At 34.0% G+C, this 20,702-nt stretch overlaps 1 protein-coding gene across 4 annotated transcripts in view; it reads right to left on the bottom strand.

Annotated features, from left to right (window-relative positions):
- Positions 1-20,702, bottom strand: part of dop (microtubule-associated serine/threonine (MAST) protein kinase dop) — an 85,085-nt gene that overhangs the window by 32,825 nt on the left and 31,558 nt on the right. For all 4 annotated transcript variants that reach the window (XM_090115798.1, XM_090115800.1, XM_090115801.1 and 1 more), the window contains exons 2-5: positions 14,355-14,434; positions 12,190-12,264; positions 6,283-6,416; positions 2,347-2,422 (exon numbers count right to left, since the gene is read on the bottom strand). In XM_090115798.1, the coding sequence (XP_089971924.1) occupies positions 2,347-2,422; positions 6,283-6,416; positions 12,190-12,264; positions 14,355-14,434 (365 nt within the window). The remainder of the gene's footprint in view (positions 1-2,346; positions 2,423-6,282; positions 6,417-12,189; positions 12,265-14,354; positions 14,435-20,702) is intronic.

Below are 20,702 nucleotides of genomic sequence, written 5' to 3'. Positions count from 1 at the left end.
AGTGGATAGAACTTTCATTATATAGTCGGTCAAAGGTTCAATCTTATATCAGTGGCAAAAATTCAATCAGTCCTTGTACAAATTAAGGAAAAACATGAATAAAAAAAATTAATTTCCTGTTACCACTGTACCATAGAGTATTTCATCTTTGTAATTCTACATTCTGCAAATAAAGCAATTTGAATTATAAAATATATTTTATAATACTCTATAGCCCAAATAAATAAATATTATAGGACATTATTACACAAATCGACCTAGTCCCACAGTAAGCTCAATTAAATTAAGGCTTGTGTTGTGGGTACTAGGCGACGATAAATATAATATTTATAAATACATATATAGATAACACCCAGACCCAAGAACAAATAATTGAGTTCATCACACAAATTTTTGCCCTGACCGGGGATCGAACCCGGGACCGTCGGCTCTGTAGGCAGTTACTTTACCACTGCGCCAACCGCGTCGTCAAATTATTTAAATTATTCCCTAATCTATACAAATATTATAAAGAGGAAAGGTTTGATTTTTTGTTTGTTTGTTTGTTTGTATGAATTGAATAGGCTCCGAAACTACTTGGTAGATTTGAAAAATTCTTTCACTGTTGGAAAGCTACATCATTTCTGAGTGACATAGGCTAGGTTTTATCCCGGAAATCCCACGGGAACGGGAACTATGCGGGTTTTTTTTTGAAAACTCGGGCGAAGCCGCAGGCGGAAAGCTAGTATTATTTAAATTTAAAAATATAAGTTACTTTATATTGTGTTACATGATTCAAATGGTTAAAAGTTAAAAAAAAATCAATACATCTGATATGTATCAACAAATATAATTTTATCTAGAGAAGTTTTTCAGAAAATAATATTGGAGTCATAGGATTTGTCATACCTACTGTTATCAAATTTAACGGACATCATCATTATACAATAATCCCGCCTTTTGGCACTCAAACAAAAAATATTATTAATAAAATGCAATTTTTACACACGTTTCATGAGTGTAGCATCAAGTGTCATATTGAGTCATAAAACATACTTTATCTTATTCATAAATTTCTTTGAAAGTGTGTACAATGTACATACTATCTGTGTCACAAACAATTTTTTCACTTATGACTGCATACGTAAGGTTAAAATTAGAATAGCAAATTGTAAATTATTAATATACTTAAAGGTAAGGAAAAGGCCTTTCCTTTTAATATTAATGAAATTGTTTGATATTTTAAACACTCGTTTTTATTCAACGAACGAACACGAACGATCAAACGAACATAGAACTAGGGCTAGAGCAAGAGCATTCTTCCGTGTTCTTTAAGTGTAAACGAAAACTCGTATTCAATGTTGTTCAGTATTAGAATATTGCATAAAATCTTTTCGAACGCACTACGAACAACAAAAGAATGGTCTACGCCTGTTTACACTAATATAATTTGATATATCGCCACGTTCGCCACGACATCACTCGTATGATGCAAATGCACCGTTAGAAATGCAAAAGTAATGTAAACGTAAATAATAATATCCACTACATGATAAACACCGAACACACATGATAAAAAATAATAGTATATGCCAATCTATTTACAAAATCTCACATGTTACCAATCATGTATTAATAAATATGACTTCATATGTAATATAGCTATAATTGTTTGCTCACAACATGCACTACAGATAAGGATATTTCTTGGATATTTTATCTGTTATGACATATCCATTCATCATTTTACGAAGAATTTGGTTTCATGCTTGATGCACTGTTTTCCAAAATGGTTTAGTCACAAAACGATTTTTGTAAACATTGGCTTAGAAAGTAATTCTCTCATATTTCAGGTATAGAGTAATCAAAAATTTGTCAAAATAAATGTTAAACAAACACAAATATCTATTGGTAATAGCCAGTAGGTAATGAATATCACCGGCGTTGGGCTACGAATTATAATAACAAATAAAGTGTACTTAACTAGTACATTATAGGTTTCCTTAATAGACTTGAATCATCATCCGTATGACGTTATTATCCGTTATTATCACATATCCTTCTAAACTTATATCATACAGAATAGATAATAATATTTGTACCATCGTTACTAATAAAATCAACAATGACTGCATCTATTTCCAAATTCCATACATCACAATATCTATGTGACTTCACAAAAACTTCGATCACATAACTTTTTAAAGAATATAAAAAAAATCGAACCCGCGTCTTTCGCCATTCCAGGGCTACGCCTTGATTTGAAGTAATAATTATAAAGCATTTGAATTCTATCAAAACTAAACTTCATTGTTATTTTATCTTGTATATTGTTACAAATTATTGTATAAATAAAAAAGAACCAACCGACAAACTGGAGCTCCCCGGAGTCGTCCCGTACCCCGACGATGGTAATGAAGCGACTGACCATCTCCTGCCATCTCTGTAAATATAACATTCCAATAATTAATGCTAAGTTCGACAGATAACTGAAAATCAGCACAGTCAGTCATGCAATCGCAGCAAACGCTGAGACGGCATCTATATCAATATAACACCATATTCAAATACACTTATGTTTTGGGTGCCTTATTGAATTTCTTTCTTTCTTTTTTCTCACTTAGATAATAACAGAGCACAAGTTACCTAATTCAACAGAGTCAGGGCGCTTGTGCACTACAAGGAATTTTACTGTCCGGCATTCCGATTTTTTACGGTCCGGTGTGGCATGAAAAAACCGATGAATTGCTTGTGCACCTGTCCGTCTTTACTCGGATCAGTGCGGTACAGTTCAAGGAAGTTTGGCGGTATAATGCTGTCATAAATGATTGTTTTTGTATTTTACAAGAAACGAGTAAAAAATATAGAAGGTGAAATATTATATTACTTCGTTATAATAAAAAGTAAAGTTCCGTAAGAGATTTAAAATGCGTGTTTCACTTATTTATTTTAATCGGTGACGAGGAGCTAGAAGCTTCTAATTAAGCTATTCCCACTTGAACTTTAACTTACCAACACTTACTTAGATAATAATTATAGGTCAATGCTTGGTCAATGTATATAAAATAACAATACTGACTTCTGAAATCTCATTGCCAACTAAAAGAAAGTAAAACAAGAGCTTGCTTTTAATTGGCATATGCAGTAAAAACAGTAAAATCCAAGCAAGTGGGCATTATAAATATAAATAATAATTATAAATATTATAGGACATTATTACACAAATCGACCTAGTCCCACAGTAAGCTCAATTAAGGCTTGTGTTGTGGGTACTAGGCGACGATAAATATAATATTTAATAAATACATATATGTATAGATAATAACACCCAGATCCCAGAACAAATAATTGAGTTCATCACACAAATATTTGCCCTGACCGGGGATCGAACCCGGGACCGTCGGCTCAGTAGGCAGTTACATTACCACTGCGCCAACCGCGTCGTCGCATTCGAAAACAATTATACCTACAGCGACTCGTAGACACAAAAAACCATCCGGAATAGGGAAAAGTATAATGTCGGACAGTAAAATTACGTATAGTGCACAAGCTAGTATATAGATTAATGGCGTGCCATACCGGACCGTAAAAAATCGGAATGCCGGACCGTAAAATTCCTTGTAGTGGACAAACGCCCTCACTGTTACAAGAAACACTTTTATCATATTTTTCGATAAATGCTATACGAATAAAAGACTATTTTTCCATCAATGCAATTAATAAGCCTATTTTGAATAAAACCAGATATGTAACATATAACCCCTTTACAGTCGTCACATACAAAACGAATCCTAGAACTTTCCAACTCCAAAGGAACCTATAAGCATAAATTGTCCGACAATCCTCTTTGAAGTGAAACTAAAAAAACACATTACGTACAAAATACTTGAGATACTCACATATCCTTACTCCTAAAGCAGACAGACATGTAAACGTAAAACATTCGATTAGTCGAGCGAGTTGGCTGCGCGCGCGCATTCCTACCAGAGGCGGCTCGCCCTAAGGAGCGCTGGTGCAGTGAACTCCCATAAATAATTATAATAAAATCATACTCCTTAATTTCATTATTAATATTAATTATTACTATTTAAAATCAATCGTAATCGTAAAAATCTACTGTCAATACCAATGAATATATCCATCATTCCATCATTCCAATTTTCATACACTTGAATAATACCTACTGTATTTATACAGTAACGCGCGAAGGGGAGCGCTCACGATTGCGCTCCAATGAAAAAATATTTAGTACATTTCCTAATACGAAATCCAATAGGAGTGAAAGAGATGGTTTGCCAGTGCCCTGCGCGCGTGAAACAGAAGATTTTCTATGGAAAGATAGCAAAATTCGGTGCGCCGCTCCCGCAAACGTTGCCGGTTCGTTTTTACCGCCGCGCGCGACATTGCCACTCTCTATATTATAAACAAATACTCGACTCTCGAGTCAACTTCAATGCACGCGCGCGAATGCAAATTCGGGAATTTTCTAATTAAAATCATAAGATACGTGTTGAAATAGTCTGTAGTTATCAGTATTACTTGTGAGTGTGAAAATGAACAATTATAATGTGGCGTTCATTAAAAAGTGTGTTAAAACGTTACAAATTCGGCTTGAATTGAAAGCAGGGACTGCCACGGCCTGACCTTGACCTTACGCAAAAATGTACGACAAAAACGAAAACATATACGCGTGTGTTTAAATCCGAACAATATTATGTGAAAACACCGTGGTTGTATGGTTGTGATGAAAGCAACAACAGACATTTACGAATGTCATGTCGCTTTAAGTTATAGATATTTTTGCACACCAAAAAGAAAGACGTATGTATTTCCTTTATAAGTAATTTTTTTGATAAATGTACTGCTTTACACCACGTATTTTCAGTGTTTTATTTCAAGTGAACACCCATAAAATTTTGTCACGAGCCGCCTCTGATTCCTACATCACTACCGATTTATCGTAGGAAACCATTAGATGGAAATAAAACTGAACGAATTCTGGCCGATTGCAAAAGAAGCTGGACATGGATGCTGTTCGGATTAAATATAATATTCATAGCAAATACGTACTTTTAATGATTTCGACTTTTTTTTTTACAAGAGATGAGGTAGCAGACGCATCACCTGATGGTTACTACCTATACGATATTTTAGTATTATGGCATTCAAATGCTATATTATTCCTATTGTCTTAAAATAATATTCAATATATATATGTATAACTTCAGCTACGATTATATACTTGAATTAAAAGTGCAATTTTTGTTTCAACTCAACTCTTTTGTATACTAAATTACACACACAAACACATACAAACTTTGACATTTATATATGTCACGGCTAAAGGTAGGTGAGAACATAAACTTAAGATTAGCCGGCTAAACTTAGGTTTATTTTCGACGAGGTGTTAATGTTAGTTTGTTCTATCTTTAGCCGGCTAAACTTAAGTGTAACCGCAGGCCCGTGGCTAAAAATGTCGGGGTGGGTAGATTTGGTTAGCGCCGGGCCGGTGGAGGGCTTGAGGGGCCCGCACAGTGCCAGAAAACACTCGCCCTGTTCCTTACATGTATTATAGTAACCAAATCTACCCACCCCGACTCAGGGCAGAAAGCTGGTGGCTAGGTTAGGTTAGGTTAGAACTCTTAAGACCCGCACGAGCCGAGCGAGCGCAGCGAGCGTGCTGCGGCAGCAGCCGGCGAAGTGCCAGAAAACACTCGCCCTGTTCCTTGCATGTATTATAGTAACCAAATCTACCCACCCCGACATTTTTAGCCACGGGCCTGCGGTTACACTTAAGTTTAGCCGGCTAAAGATAGAACAAACTAACATTAACACCTCGTCGAAAATAAACCTAAGTTTAGCCGGCTAATCTTAAGTTTATGTTCTCACCTACCTTTAGCCGTAACATATACATATTATGTGTTTATAGTAGGATGCGATTTAAAGTCGCTTGTCCAAATCATCAAATACTTTCTCTACGATTTGTATACGTACATAATATTTTATATTACGTATATATCCTCATTGGTCGACAAGTATTTAAAATGCATGATTTGCACATCTTACTTTGTGTAGTAGCGAGCCCACATGATAACAGACTGGAATATCACAGCAATTACTACGAGAAAAAGCATTAGTTGCATAAAAGTTTTATACACCGTATAAATGTATATAAAAAAAACTATACTATATACGGTGTGAATGCCACCGGGGCCCCACGTGCCGACGAGGGGACCGTGCTGGGGGAACTGCAACTACCTGAACCGACCTGTATAAGGAGAATTACAAAGAACCAAAACTCACAGATCCTTCCCCCGTTTGACGCTAGACGACAGCAGCGCGTGGTGCAGCGGGTGCGCGTGGTGTGCGTGCCACCGGGGCCCCTCGGCCGGCGAGAGGGGCCCCGTGCCGGGAGAACTGCATCTGCCTGAACCGACCTTGGGAGATATAAAAGAAATAATTATCATCAAAAAATATTTGAGGCCACGCAAAACTGTATAAACTATTTAAGTTTTCAAAAACTATTATTTTGTTCCTCTTACGACTCAGAATATAGATACTCATAAAAAAATCTGTCAATCTGTGTTGAAAGACTCAGCTCAGTCATTATTAAGTTTTCAAAACAACTGAACAACTACTGAAAATCTAGATTTGATCATTTCCGCCGCGGGTTTTTGGTAATGTTATATGTTATACATATATTATCTACTAGACCGTGAAGTGGACCTGTATCCATTTCAAACTGCACGACTCGAAACAAACAATAGAATAAAATTCTACCAAAATTATTTTAGATCTAAAGGAAAATATGATTGTTTTACAACGGGGAACTTTCCAAGGAATATTTCAACGTGTTTTGATTATAGGGTTGCAAGGTTACAGGGCAAGAGTCAAATACGTCATTAAAACTTAAAATCCACTGGCCAAATTTGTTGTTACTTCATATTTTACTTTACGATTAGTATGCCTATTATTTGAACTGGCTTCAAAAAAGGAGGTGTTTCACAATTCGACTGTAATTCGTTTTTGGCTTTGTTACCTAGAACTTTCGACGAGCTGAACCTATTTTGATGATTCTTTGTATTTCTCAAAGCCGGTGCCTTAACTAAACTTTTACGCTAACATTTTAAGCAGGAAAAAAATTATTTCTTTCTTGCAAAGGATAAACTAAGTAGTAGGAACTACCAATTAAAACGATTCTCACTACTGAATCCTACTTACCCTTAAAAAAATAAACTATACCTTTAAAAATATAAACCTATACCTCCACGCCAAGAAAGCACATCATATAGAAACTACGATATCAACTTTTACGCTATTTACATAACACCAGACCAGTTCTTACTGGCTCAGTAAGTTTCCCTACATCCCGCCATTACCACTACCAACTTGCTGACTTTCTGATTTCCATTCCAGTTCTAACCTTCTATTTATTCTAGATGTCCATTTGCAAGAAAGTAAATAAAGATTATGGTTAGGGAGCCAGGTGCAAATTTGGTTAACTATTTCCTCTCATGAGATAATTCGTCAGACGCATGAGAGTATAGTATTATAAAGCCTCGTGAACGTCAGCTGGCGCTCGGTTGGGGGGGTGAGCGGTTGTAGCCTCCCACGCACATAGGAAAAAAATACATTCATTCATTCATTTCCTCTCAGCTAAAAATTTGTCAAATTGTAGCTAACCCAATATCTCAACGAAAAAAAATAGTCAGCTGGTTACAACATGGTGTATTATACGTCAGCTGGTGTCTCGAACATGAAAGTTAAATTTAAAGAAAAATTTATTTTCCGTTATTTCCTCTCAAACAAAAATTTACCTGATGATAGCTTATATGTAACTGTGGATAAATATACACCACTAGTTTTTAATCAGTACAAAAAATTTTACAGGGTGTTAAGTATCCTTAACCAATCATACTTGTGTAAGAAATAATTAAAAACACTAACAAACAGAAATGTCCCAAAATTGTCCACATAAATATGTAAAAATTGTTAAACCTATAATTTAATCAATGACCCACACTAGGTATTGTGTTGTAATTTTCTAGCGTACGATTTCGAGTAGGTCCGCCGCACAGATCCATTGATAAATTTCGGCAAACTCGCGTCGCTCGCCATTCCTCACCCCGCCACCCCCTTTCCCTCTGCGACCTGCGCCCGCGTCGCACCCCAACGGCCCCCCGATCCAAAGTCCAACGCGACAAACAGTGCCAAATTGTTAGCGGAAGTGAAAACTTGCTTTTTTTCGTCGCGTTTGTTTACGTTCTTCCCGATACGATGTCATAATATCAATTCACATCACGGGATTATGTACTTATGCTTCGTGCTAGTACGTATGTACAGATAAGAAGTAGGTACCCGAGTCCCGAACGCTCGATCGCCAAATGTACGAACTGTGGTAAATGCTTACCAGCAGGCGTTGTCACAAAATGTTTTCGTGTAATGTACTAGCGTATTTTGAAGAGGATCCTCAACGTAGTACGAATGTCGAATAACGCTGCGGTTCATGAATTTCTCACAGCGGAGTTTGGAAGTCAGTGGATCGGTCGAAGCGGGCCTGCAGCTTGGGCTCCTCAGTCCTCGCTCACCTGATCTCACACCCTTGGACCTCTTTTTGTGGAGTGAAATTAAGTGAACAAAAGTGAGCCGGTTAGTGTCGAACAATTAAAACAGCGCATATTGGATGAAGTGAAAAGACAAAAAAACGTAGGTACTTCTCTCGTTAAAAAACAATTTAATAAAACGTTCACGTCTGTGTATTGACAATGGTGGTGGACATTTTGAAGGACAATTGAAATACTTGTAAGGTTAGTTAAGATTATTGTAAATACCAGCTGATTCTAACTTCTTAAATACGCCAAAATCGTTTTTTCTTTCATTACAAATTAGGTATTGTAAAAACAGCTGATTCTAACTTCTTAAATACGCCAAAATCGTTTTTTCTTTCAATACAGATTAGGTATCGTAAATAGAGCTGATTCTAACTTCTTAAATACGCCAAAATCGTTTTTTCTTTCAATACAGAATAGCTTATTTTATTTTGATATTGTTTGTTTTGTAATAACATACCTACGTACCTATTTAATTTATTGTAAAAAGTAATTATGCCGGTCCTGAGCCTGGATGAAGTACCTATGAAGGGGAGATTTGAATTTAGGAATTAAACTAAATAAAGTTAGTAACTACCTACATGTCTTGTTTCATTTTATTGTCCAAGGTTAGGTAATACTATCAACGAATAAGTCAATGAACTCTGCAATGTGTCTATGATTTTAGTGAGACTTTCTTAAATAAACAAATGGTTATATCTTTGCTATTTATCGATATTATGTAATTCTTACATCATACATATGATAATAATGTATTCGCTAATATGTCCTTAAAGTTTTTGTACTGATTAAAAACTAGTGGAGCTGGCTGTATCTTGGTGGAAAAACCGTCAGCTGATACGGGAGGCTACAACCGCTCTTCCCCCCAACCGAGCTCCAGCTGACGTTCACGAGGCTTCATAATACTATACTTTGATGCATTTTACTAATTACCGCTTGAGAGGAACTTGGTCATAAAATCTGCTGCTGGCTCCCGGACCATTACGAATTTCGCAATACGCATCAACAGTGCAAAAACTTTCGGTGAGAATTACCTAGTATTGTTACCAAACGCGTATTTAAAAGGCTTTCTTGGATATTTTGTATTCATTTTTTCACAAAATGCACAATGTATGTCAACAAAATCAGACATGGGACCTCGTCTAAAACCAAACCAAACAACCTAACCTAAAAACAATATCATCAAAACATACCACAACTATCTAAGTAAATAAAACAAACACACACATTCCAACCACCACATCAAAACGAGCAAAACTCCTGTACAAAATGATTTAAAAACGTAGACATTATGGCTACCCTCATTACACCTTCCCTATTTACATAAACATTGAGAGATAATAAGTTTTTTGCTACATTCTCCTTGGTTCGGTTCTTGACATCATTCTATGAGTCATAGACGGACGCCCACCGCTCTCATACTTAGAACTTAATAGTTTTTATGCGCTATATAACACTTTTGAATGGAGTTTTTTCCGTTATTAATTGTATAGAAAAAGTTTTTATTGCGCGCCACGGACAGGCTGTTAGCTGAAACCTTTTAATCTAACGCAATACGAGGAAAAATTGTTTGGTATTGTGCAATAAAGCCCAAAGTGAAATAAAAATTCTAAACTCCTACCTATACACAAAACATTGTAGTAAATATTCCCTTCTTGACTTGAGTACTAAAATAAACATTGTTGATTTATTATTCGTTAATCGTAATCTTTACTTATTCATAGTCAGGAGCATTAAACACAGAATTCACGAGCAATTCTATCTTTCGATCTCTTTCACGTTCAAATTATTAGTCGTAAGAAAAAAAGGGACAAACGTATACTAAAATCTATCTGCAAAAAATATGGATCGGGTCTTCACGACCGGATTCTTATAGTAAATATTTCAAGATTATATTAAGATAATCTATGCATATCTATAGATATTATAGACTTTCCTACGCCTGCTTGAAGCTCTGCTTGATGATCGTTAAAATTTATAAGCTGGTCGTGACTTGGTGCGGCAAGGCCGAGTTGACAAATCTCTCTAATTGGTATGACATGTGGTGAGGGCGAGTTGAAAATATATATAGACAAGAACCTTACCAAGCACTTATTGAAATAACTTTATTATATTTATTTATTACACAGAAGACTATTTATTGTGTTCTCTTGCACATTCATGTCATACCTAGCTTCGCTAAGTATGCTGTATGAAACAAGCTTACAAGGCACAAGCCAAACATGATAAGTTCAAAGTTGTAACAATTAGAAAGAAGGCCACAACGCAACCCAACCCAGCTACAAACTAAAATATCGAATGTGTGCTGGAATGAAAATGAAAATGCTGTCAGAAATTAAACTTCTTTATTGGCAAGATTCATAGATACCCAAATCGTCGCCTTACTCCATGATATTTATTTATTAAACAAAAGACTAGTAAATATTACGATTAATGGAGCTTTATAGTTTATACGAGTAGACAGTTGACAGGACCAGCTTATTACATAACCACCTATTTATTGTTACCAAATTGTAACAATACGCGACATATCGTCTTACGTAAGGCATTACTTCATTTTAACAAACATTTTCATTTATTTTCGTACCAAAACATACGTGATCAGGTTAAGTATTGTGCTCATTTTGTGATATATGTATTTAGCACAACAATGCGATATAAACAAAGATTTGTCCACCTTTGGACTTGTGTATATTAAACATTGAATACATAGGGAATTCATTGATTATAATATTTAAGACATATATATATATATATATATATATATATATATATATTATATACAACAACAATGCTATCATTGGTAGAAATTTAAATTAAATAAAAAAGGCTAAACAATGACACTATCATTTCAATTTTACTTTTAATTTTACATTGTGTCATTGTATTGTGTTCTACTGTTTACTATTCTGTTATTGATTATGTGTTTTCGTATTTTTGTTCGTGAAACTCAACAACAAAATAAAAATAATTTGGAAAATCCAAAAGTGCACGCCTCATAATTTTTTTTTAATAAATATTTATTAATTATTATTTTTGTTTATTTAATAACAATTAAACCACATCGAATCAGACCCTGAAAAATGAAAGGGTTCTATTCCTGAGCATACTCAAGCGTAAGAGAAAAAAAAAGACTCGATTAGTAAAGTATTTCGGTCGCTATCGTGTTAACAAGAAAAAGGATCCGCACATACAGACACACGGACGTCCAAGACAGAACTTTTTTAAACTGTTTTTTAGCTAGTTTAAATAACAAAAATGACATCAAAAATATCATGAACGTTAAAAATAGTGTTTTTTCTTAATATGTGTGTGTATGTATTATCTTACAAGTGCAATGTATGATACATAAAGACATTTTAAGTTTGAAAAATCAGATGTTTTGCGCGAAGTGACAGTAGTACCCACCTCAACGCTTCGCTTATGAGGCGTGCAAAATACCTCATTGATACTTATACAACAAAACATCAAAAAAATCGACAGAAACAATATTTATGTTTTACTCACGCCACTATTTATGTTTTACTCACGCCACGGAGTATCGAATATTTCCAACTACCCTCTACACTAAAAAAGTAGAATATAGAACAATGTCACTCACCACAAGAGACAGTCGATGATGAGGCGGCGGCGGTGGCAGACGTGACGGCCGACGCGATACCGCGCATGGCTCTTTCTGCAAATCGGATTGAGATTTAATGTTATTGTTATTATAAAAATGGCTTGAAAACTGTACAAAAGTTCATCAAGTCAATAGAAGATAATATTTTGTATTCTCTCGTCTACAAATTTTTCTTTATATAATTAAAGGAAAAAAATGCAACAATAATTATAATGAACAATACGTCCATCATCCATGTAATTTATCAATTTGAATTTATAATGATAAACGACATTACGTATATGTTCAATATTTTACTTTTTAATCTTACTTGTAACTGCAATAGATCGTGTGCGTATCATTTGATTGGATTTGAATATTTTTTACGTAACAAAATATGATCCAGAAGAAGTCTTAAATAAAAATTTTTAAACTTGAACATGAGATGAATGTTTTTAAATGTTGAAAGGTACGAAAGCGGAACAAATAACCTAGTCCGGGATACATCGCCCATTTTTGCAAGTGATTACTATCAAGCTAATTTTTCGTGAGTAGCTTTATTTTGATGAGATGCCCAATAATTTCATGTACGACACTCTCTATTGTGGTAGCTTACAGAGGTAACAAGGATAAAAATTTTGGATTTGACGGTTCTCAGATATTTATTACGCAATTTGTAGGACAATATGTCTGTTGAATTATATAAGTATTAAATAAGTGAAAATAAAAAAATCAGCTGGTTAGTAATCATTTATGATGACTTCGTTATCGATACACATTGGAAAGGGGGACTCTTTGATCAAACCATACATTTTGTAGGACAAATATTTTTTCGAATAATTTAGATAATTATATTGAGATTGAACAAAATAATCATTCAGTTAGTAGTTAATATTTGAGAACCATCAAATCAAAATATTTTATCCTTGTTTCCTCTGGTAGCTACCACAATCGAGAGTTTTGTACATGAAATTATTGGGCATCTCATCAAAATAAAGCTACTCACGAAAAATTAGCTTGATAGTAATCACTTGCAAAAATGGGCGATGTATCCCGGACTAACCCGAGCTGCTTTCTCATTAACATTAGTAGTTCAGGATCCATCGCCCATTTTTGCAAGTGATTACTATCAAGCTAATTTTCCGTGAGTAGCTTTATTTTGATGAGACGGCCAATAATTTCCTGTACGAAACTCTCGATTGTGGTAGCTAACAGAGCTAACAAGGATACAATTTTTTGATTTGATGGTTCTCAAATATTTATTACGCAATTTGTAGGACAATATGTCTGTTGAATTATATAAATATTAACTAAGTGAAAACAAAAAAATCAGCTGGGTAGTAATCATTTATGATGACCTCGTTATCGATACACATTGGAAAGGGGGACTCTTTGATCAAAGCATAGATTTTGTAGGACAAATATTTTTTCGAATAATTTAGATAAATATCTTGAGATTGAACAAAAAAAAATTTCAGTTAGTAATAAATATTTGAGAACCATCAAATCAAAAAATTGTATCCTTGTTAGCTCTGTTAGCTACCACAATCGAGAGTTTCGTACAGGAAATTATTGGCCGTCTCATCAAAATAAAGCTACTCACGGAAAATTAGCTTGATAGTAATCACTTGCAAAAATTGGCGATGGATCCTGAACTATAGTTAATGGTTATTGACTAGTCCGGATTCAGGTCTTTACATAATTTGTATGAAATATGTATATCCGCACCAATATAAGATTTAAAGAAGTAACTATTGTGAAGTTTGGAAAGTTATGGTGCATTTAAAACGCGATTATATTTTTTGTACACTTAAAAAGTCACGTTCTAGATAAGTAATATAATTACACATAAAAATAATCGCATCACACGATAATTTATTGTATTATTGTAGCAGAGTAGATAATAATTAATAATTATTGTAGTAAACCTATACTTACTATAAATTAAAAAATTCGTTGGTCTTTTTGTCTATTTCGACTTTCGACATATGACTATATATCACAACACTGATTTGGATGAAATTTGTAACGAAGATAGTTGAAGACCCAGTATCAAACACAAGCTTAAATTTTTCCAATTTCAATTAATTTGCCCCCAGGTGGAACATTGCACTCAGAATAAATAATTTTTAATGTATAAAATATTAATCCTTTTGCTAACTCACCACGTGGACGGATAGTGTCGGTGCCGACTTGCCGAGCGCCGAGCGACGCATGCGCAGCAAGTTGCTGCGTTTACCCGCATCTGTTGAAATAAATTATTAAAATTATTAAAATAAATTATTGAATTATTGATTAAATGAATGAAATTACTTTACTTGCACCAATAACAAAAACAATACGAAAGGATACAAACAATACAAGTACGATAAAATTAATTAACCATAAATTTGATCAAGTATTTATTGTAAAGTTACATATGTGACAACTGTTGATGAACCTTTTTAATAAAAACTAAATAAAAGTAATAAAATCTACAATTTTTTAGCCGTTTTAATACTTTATTAAAATTATAATAATAGCACAGTTCTACATTCCAAAAATCATTGAGCTTTCGAAAGTTTCCGTATTCAGGAGACGTAAGGAAAACATCATTTTGAATAACGCTCTAATGATGAAAGATATATAGATAAAGAATACAATACAAAATGAGCGATAAAAATAGAGTCTATTTTCTACCATTTCGTTATCTATTTCTTATTGAAACCGAATATGAATAGGTACTATTATTGGAACTATCTCTTATATCAAACAATCAACTTCAAGACACGTAATTTTGTTTAACAGTTTACATGTACCTACCTCAATAATCGTATTATACACTATATCAAATTCCTAGTACCTACAATATCACACGTGTTCGTCCATACGATTGCAAACACAACCGGACTTACAACATCGACGATCAATATTCATATTATGTATTTAACCGACTTCAAAAAAAGGAGGAGGTTATCAATTCGGCCGGTATGTTTTTTTTTAATTGCAAGTTAAAATACATACTAAGTTTCAATACGTATTTTGTTTAATACATAATATATTATGTATAGAATTATTCATCAGGTTCATTTTCGCTCGTCTCATAAAAATTGTTTTTGAGAGATGTCACTAATTTATTAAAAGATATTTTACTGTACAATAATGCCAAATTACGATGCCAAGTTGCACGAATGAAAAGTTTGTAAAACTCAACAAGTGATAAAATTTTATGATCAAAATAAATGATTAGAGCGGACGCTTTGCGTCCATTTCACTGTAGAGATCGCGAAGATAAAGCTCGTCTTTTAAATATTATATATTTGATGAATATCATAATATAATATCGTATGCGTAATGCTGGCATGTTTTCAAATAAACCATCCTATATTTCGACTCCCAAAGGAAAATATTTAACTTTAATTAACATTTCAAGGGAATCGAATGATATGGGTTTTGAGGGCTCTGTAATTAATTAATGTGACATCAGTTTTCAAATAACAGTAATTATTTACATTTCTAAATATGTAGGTCACTATTAAGCTTATGCTGCCATTTACGGACGAAAATAAACATACAAGACGAATCAAAGCACACACATAGCATTCCAGAAAGTTCCAGAACAATTATTAACAAATGTATTCAAATTTATCAAGTACCCACGGTGCAAATAAAATATAAACCTTCTACCGAACACTTCCTTACAATCGATGTAACAACAACACGTGCTGTGTAAACAATAAACATATCCCGCCGGCTTATCTTTGTTTATTTAATCTGCCGTACGCAAACTTTATTTTATGGACTTGTAGTTCACAACTTTGGAACAATGCAAACTACAAGTACCTATACAGGATGTCCCACTATTGGTATACTAAGCACGAAGGGACTTGTAGTTTTGCATACACTGATCGCGTAAAAAATACTTAAACAACAAAATTACATCAAAAATTTTTTCTGACTTTTTCTGAAAATCCATGTTTTTCTCTAGCTTTGCGCAGCCGGCAATATGTACCGCTTCCCTAATGTGAGCATTTTGTCCATGAAAACATTATCTCACGTGCTGGTGGCAAAGTTGGGCGGGTTGCTAGTTATGGGAGTAAACTGTAAACATAGAGTTTTTAGAATTCATTTATTTGAAAAAAAATGCGTCAGGAATTATTTAATAAGTATTTTTTACGAACTCAGCGTATGCAAAACTAAGTATAACCTCCTTTGAGCTTAGTACACCAACAGTGGGACACCCTGTATAGGCGAATATGTTTTTAAGTACATGATATATGCTTTGATCTCGCGTAAAAATTCGGTAAATTTGTGACAAATATTTTTTTGAATTTTGTAGAGATATGAGCTCCTCTAATTTCATCGAAGAAACTTGTTGATTAGAGGAAATAAGGAATCAAAATGGATATAATGTATAGATGTTAGTAGGCATCCGCTAAGAAAGGATTTCCCGAAATTCTTGCGGGAACGGGAAAAAACGGGGATGCACGTACAAAGTCGTGGGCGGAAGCTAGTTTTATATAAACATGACGCATTTTACAGTTTTACTCAAACAATATTTTATTTTAATTTCACTTTCTAGTTCATACCGCGAGAAACGAATGCTATATACCTAAAATTAGGACCTTGACCGACTAGATAATCACTTAATCATACGTTAAACATTACAAGAATGTGACGTCACACACCACACCTCCGCTTCTCGTTTATAAATAAAATATAGCATACCTAATAGGGTTGTAACGATACATCATTTTGCCGATACGCGACTGCTAAGAAAAAATTTTGAGCCTCAAATATCGGTAGCAGTATTCCTCAAATTTTGAGGTAAATAATCGGCGATACCGATACCGATATCGATGTCTTGGTAAATCAATAGATTATGAATTATGCACTTAATATCAGAGGCGGCTCGTGACAAAATTTTATGGGTGTTCACTTGAAATAAAACACTGAAAATACATAGTGTAAAGCAGTACAATTTATATTAACCACGGTGTTTTCACATATTGTTCAGATTTAAACACACGCGTATATGTTTTCGTTTTTGTCGTACATTTTTGCGTAAGATCAAGTTCAGGCCGTGGCGGTCCCTTAGCTTTACATTCAAGCCGAATTTGTAACGTTTTATCACACTTTTTAATGAACGCCACATTATAATTATTGTTCATTTTAACACTCACAAGTAATACTTATAACTACAGGCTATTTCAACACGTATTTTATAATTTTAATTAGAAAATTGCATGAATCGCGCGCGAGCATTGAAGTTGACTCGAGTGTTTGTTTATATTAATAGAAGTGGTAACTGGCAACGTCGCGCCGCGCCGCGCGCGCTATCGCTGTCCTGCCGGGCGGTAAAAACGAACCGGCAACGTTTGCGGGTGCGCCGCTCCGAATTTTGCTACTTTTCCATAGAAAATCTTTTGTTTCACGCGCAGGGCTTTGGCAAAACCCTCTCTTTCACTCCTATTGGATTTCGTATTAGGAAATGTACTAAATCTTTTTTCATTGGATCGCAATCGTGAGCGCACCGCTTCGCGCGTTACATTAATACAGTAGGTATTATACAGGTGTATGGGATGATGGAATGATGGATATATTCATTGGTATTAACAGTAGTTTTAAAGATTACGATTGATTTTAAATAGTAATAATTAATGTTAATAATTAAATTAAGGAGTATGATTTTATTATAATTATTTATGGGAGTTCACTGCACCAGCGCTCCTTAGGGCGAGCCGCCTCTGCTTAATATGCATTAATGTTACCTACATTTAACACAGACTCGACTGTAAATCGTATTTTTTTAATAAAAAAAGCCAAACCAAATAAAACAAAAAGAAATATTTAGTACATATTATCATTTTACAAAGTCAGTTAAAGTATTATCTAAGTCAGTAATCAAAGTTTACTATAGGTAGATTATTATATGAGCCGATATATCGGTACCGATACCGATCTATCGTTACATCCCTAATTTATAGTCTGTACAGTTTTTATTTTAGCTAAGTAGTTATTGGCTGGATTTCAAATGACTATAAAATATTTTTCGATCCTATATATCTTGAAAAACAAAGCTTCATCATAGAATTTGCTTTTCTAAATAACTTGTTAGTAAAAAAAAATATACCGGCCGAATTGATAACCTCCTCCTTTCCTTTTTTTTGAAGTCGGTTAAAAAGGTTATCGATTCAATTAATTAATGTCAATTATCTTTACAGGCCTATTTTTCATACGAGCTATTAGCTGGCCAAGCCATCACAATAAAAATGTATGTACATACATACATTTATATCTTTGTAGACACACTTGTAATAGACGTGGCAATTTAGAATAATAATCTCCTTTCTCATATGGATTATACGGATTCTGATGTTACGAATATTTTAAGAGGGCAATTTCTTAAAACTGACCATTTAATTCGTAATAGGTGTAGGTAACCCCTCATATTCTTTGCGGGAACAATGTCTAAATTTCTTTAATAAAAATATCCAACATAGAATATAGCCAGCCATCTAAAATTTGGGCTTTGGCACACTCCATGTAAATATAATCACCTGTGACGTCACGGGTCACACCTCCGTATCACTCGCGCCTAATTAACACGATGTTATCATTATCTGTATAATTAATAATAATTGTTTTAAACAAAATAGCATTATTTACACAATTTATAAAACAAGAACAGCTAAGTAAACTTCTTCTTCTTCTTCTTTCTTCTTATAAAAAAATATCGATTCTAATTATTTCTTTCTTCTATCTGCCTAGAATAGCAAAATAACTTGTTAGCTAATAGCTATAGATAAAACATTACATTATTACTAGCTGTTCCCCGCGGTTTCACCCGCATTACTCAGCTCCTGTTGGTCTTAGCGTGATGATATAATATAGTTATAGCCTCCTTCCTCGATAAATGGGCTATCTAACACCGAAAGAATTTTTCAAATCGGACCAGTAGTTCCCGAGATTAGCGCGTTCAAACAAACAAACAATCAAACAAACTCTTCAGCTTTATAATATTAGTATAGATTATCATGAACCTATACGAAGATAACCTGTTCGATTCACAAAACTATTCAGAAATATTAAAAAAAAATAAAGTTGTACCTAAATGTTCAAAAAATTAATACATAATTCTATTGTACATGGGCATGATAGATATATCATTGAAAATAAGTCAAGACAAAGATAAGGTTTCCGATACAGACTAAACAATAATAATGTTAAAAACAACTTCCAGATATAATCAGACAAACATATACCTATACAAAATTGCATACGAATATTGAATCCAAAATAAAATAATAAAAAATCTTATCCTACTTCCTATCCTACTAATCCTACTTCCTATCCTATCCTACTAATACAATAATAATTATAAATGCGAAAGTTTGTGACTTTGTGAGGATGTGTGTGTGTTTATTACTCTTTCACGAAAATACTAGTAAACCGATTACAATGAAATTTAGCACACATATAGAGGGTAACTTGCATTAACACATCGGATAGGTTTTATCCCGGAAATCCCATGGGAACGGGAACTATGCGGGTTTTCCTTTGAAATCGCGGGCGAAGATCTAGTATAACATAAAACAAGAATAATCTGCTTGGACTTTCGCTAGTCGATAAAACCTATTAGGCCAGTAGAAATCGACACTAAAAAACCCTAAATTCGCAAAGCACGATGTAGATTTGAATTTTTGGTATGTTGTTTGGATCAGTTAGGGTGATGTAAATCCCAATTTGCAACTTCGAAAAAGTTGTGCTCGCTGCGCACCACGTGATAAACTGCGAAAATTTTGGACTTTTTTCACTTTTTGCTCTATAAGTCATAAACTATGCGTTTCCGACAAGTATGATTCAGTACATAAATTAAGGTTATTAAATTTGCAACAATTTAAGCCTAACCGCAGCTCTCTAAACCTTATAACAACTAAGCTGTGGCCTTTCAAAGATAGTCAGTTTTTCCCGAAATTTTCAAATTTTTAGTTTTGCTCCCGTTTGAACCAAAATATTGGCAAAACCGCTCGTTCTATGAGAAGGTCATAAAATAAAGTTGTAGAAAATTTAATTTTGTTAATTACCTATCCTGCAAATGAAAAAGTATTATCCTTTTTATGATTTTATATGCCCTCAGTTTCAATTCTTGAAAAATCTATTTCTACCTTCTTTTTGTTTTTCAGATATTGTGAGTGAACTATTTGTCTCACAGACTTTGTTCTATGCTCTAATGAAAGAAAATTAAATGCACTACAACTTTATTATACGACTTTCTCATAGAACGAGCGGTTTTTGCCAATATTTTGGTTCAAACGGGAGCAAAACTAAAAATTTGAAATTTTCGGGAAAAACTGACTATCTTTGAAAGGCCACAGCTTAGTTGTTATAAGGTTTAGAGAGCTGCGGTTTGGCTTAAATTGTTGCAAATTTAATTAGCTTTGTAATTTTGTTAATTACCTATACTGCAAATGAAAAAGTATTATCCTTTTTATGATTTTATATGCCCTCAGTTTCAATTCTTTAAAAATCTA

This window comes from Colias eurytheme, chromosome 24 (assembly GCF_061535395.1).
Source record: "Colias eurytheme isolate Ceu_HAF_F1 chromosome 24, ilColEury1 Martin Lab GWU primary, whole genome shotgun sequence".
In the NCBI taxonomy this organism is placed as follows: Eukaryota; Metazoa; Arthropoda; class Insecta; order Lepidoptera; family Pieridae; genus Colias; species Colias eurytheme.
Note: the sequence above shows the minus strand (reverse complement) of the source record. Positions and strands in the feature narration are given on the sequence as shown.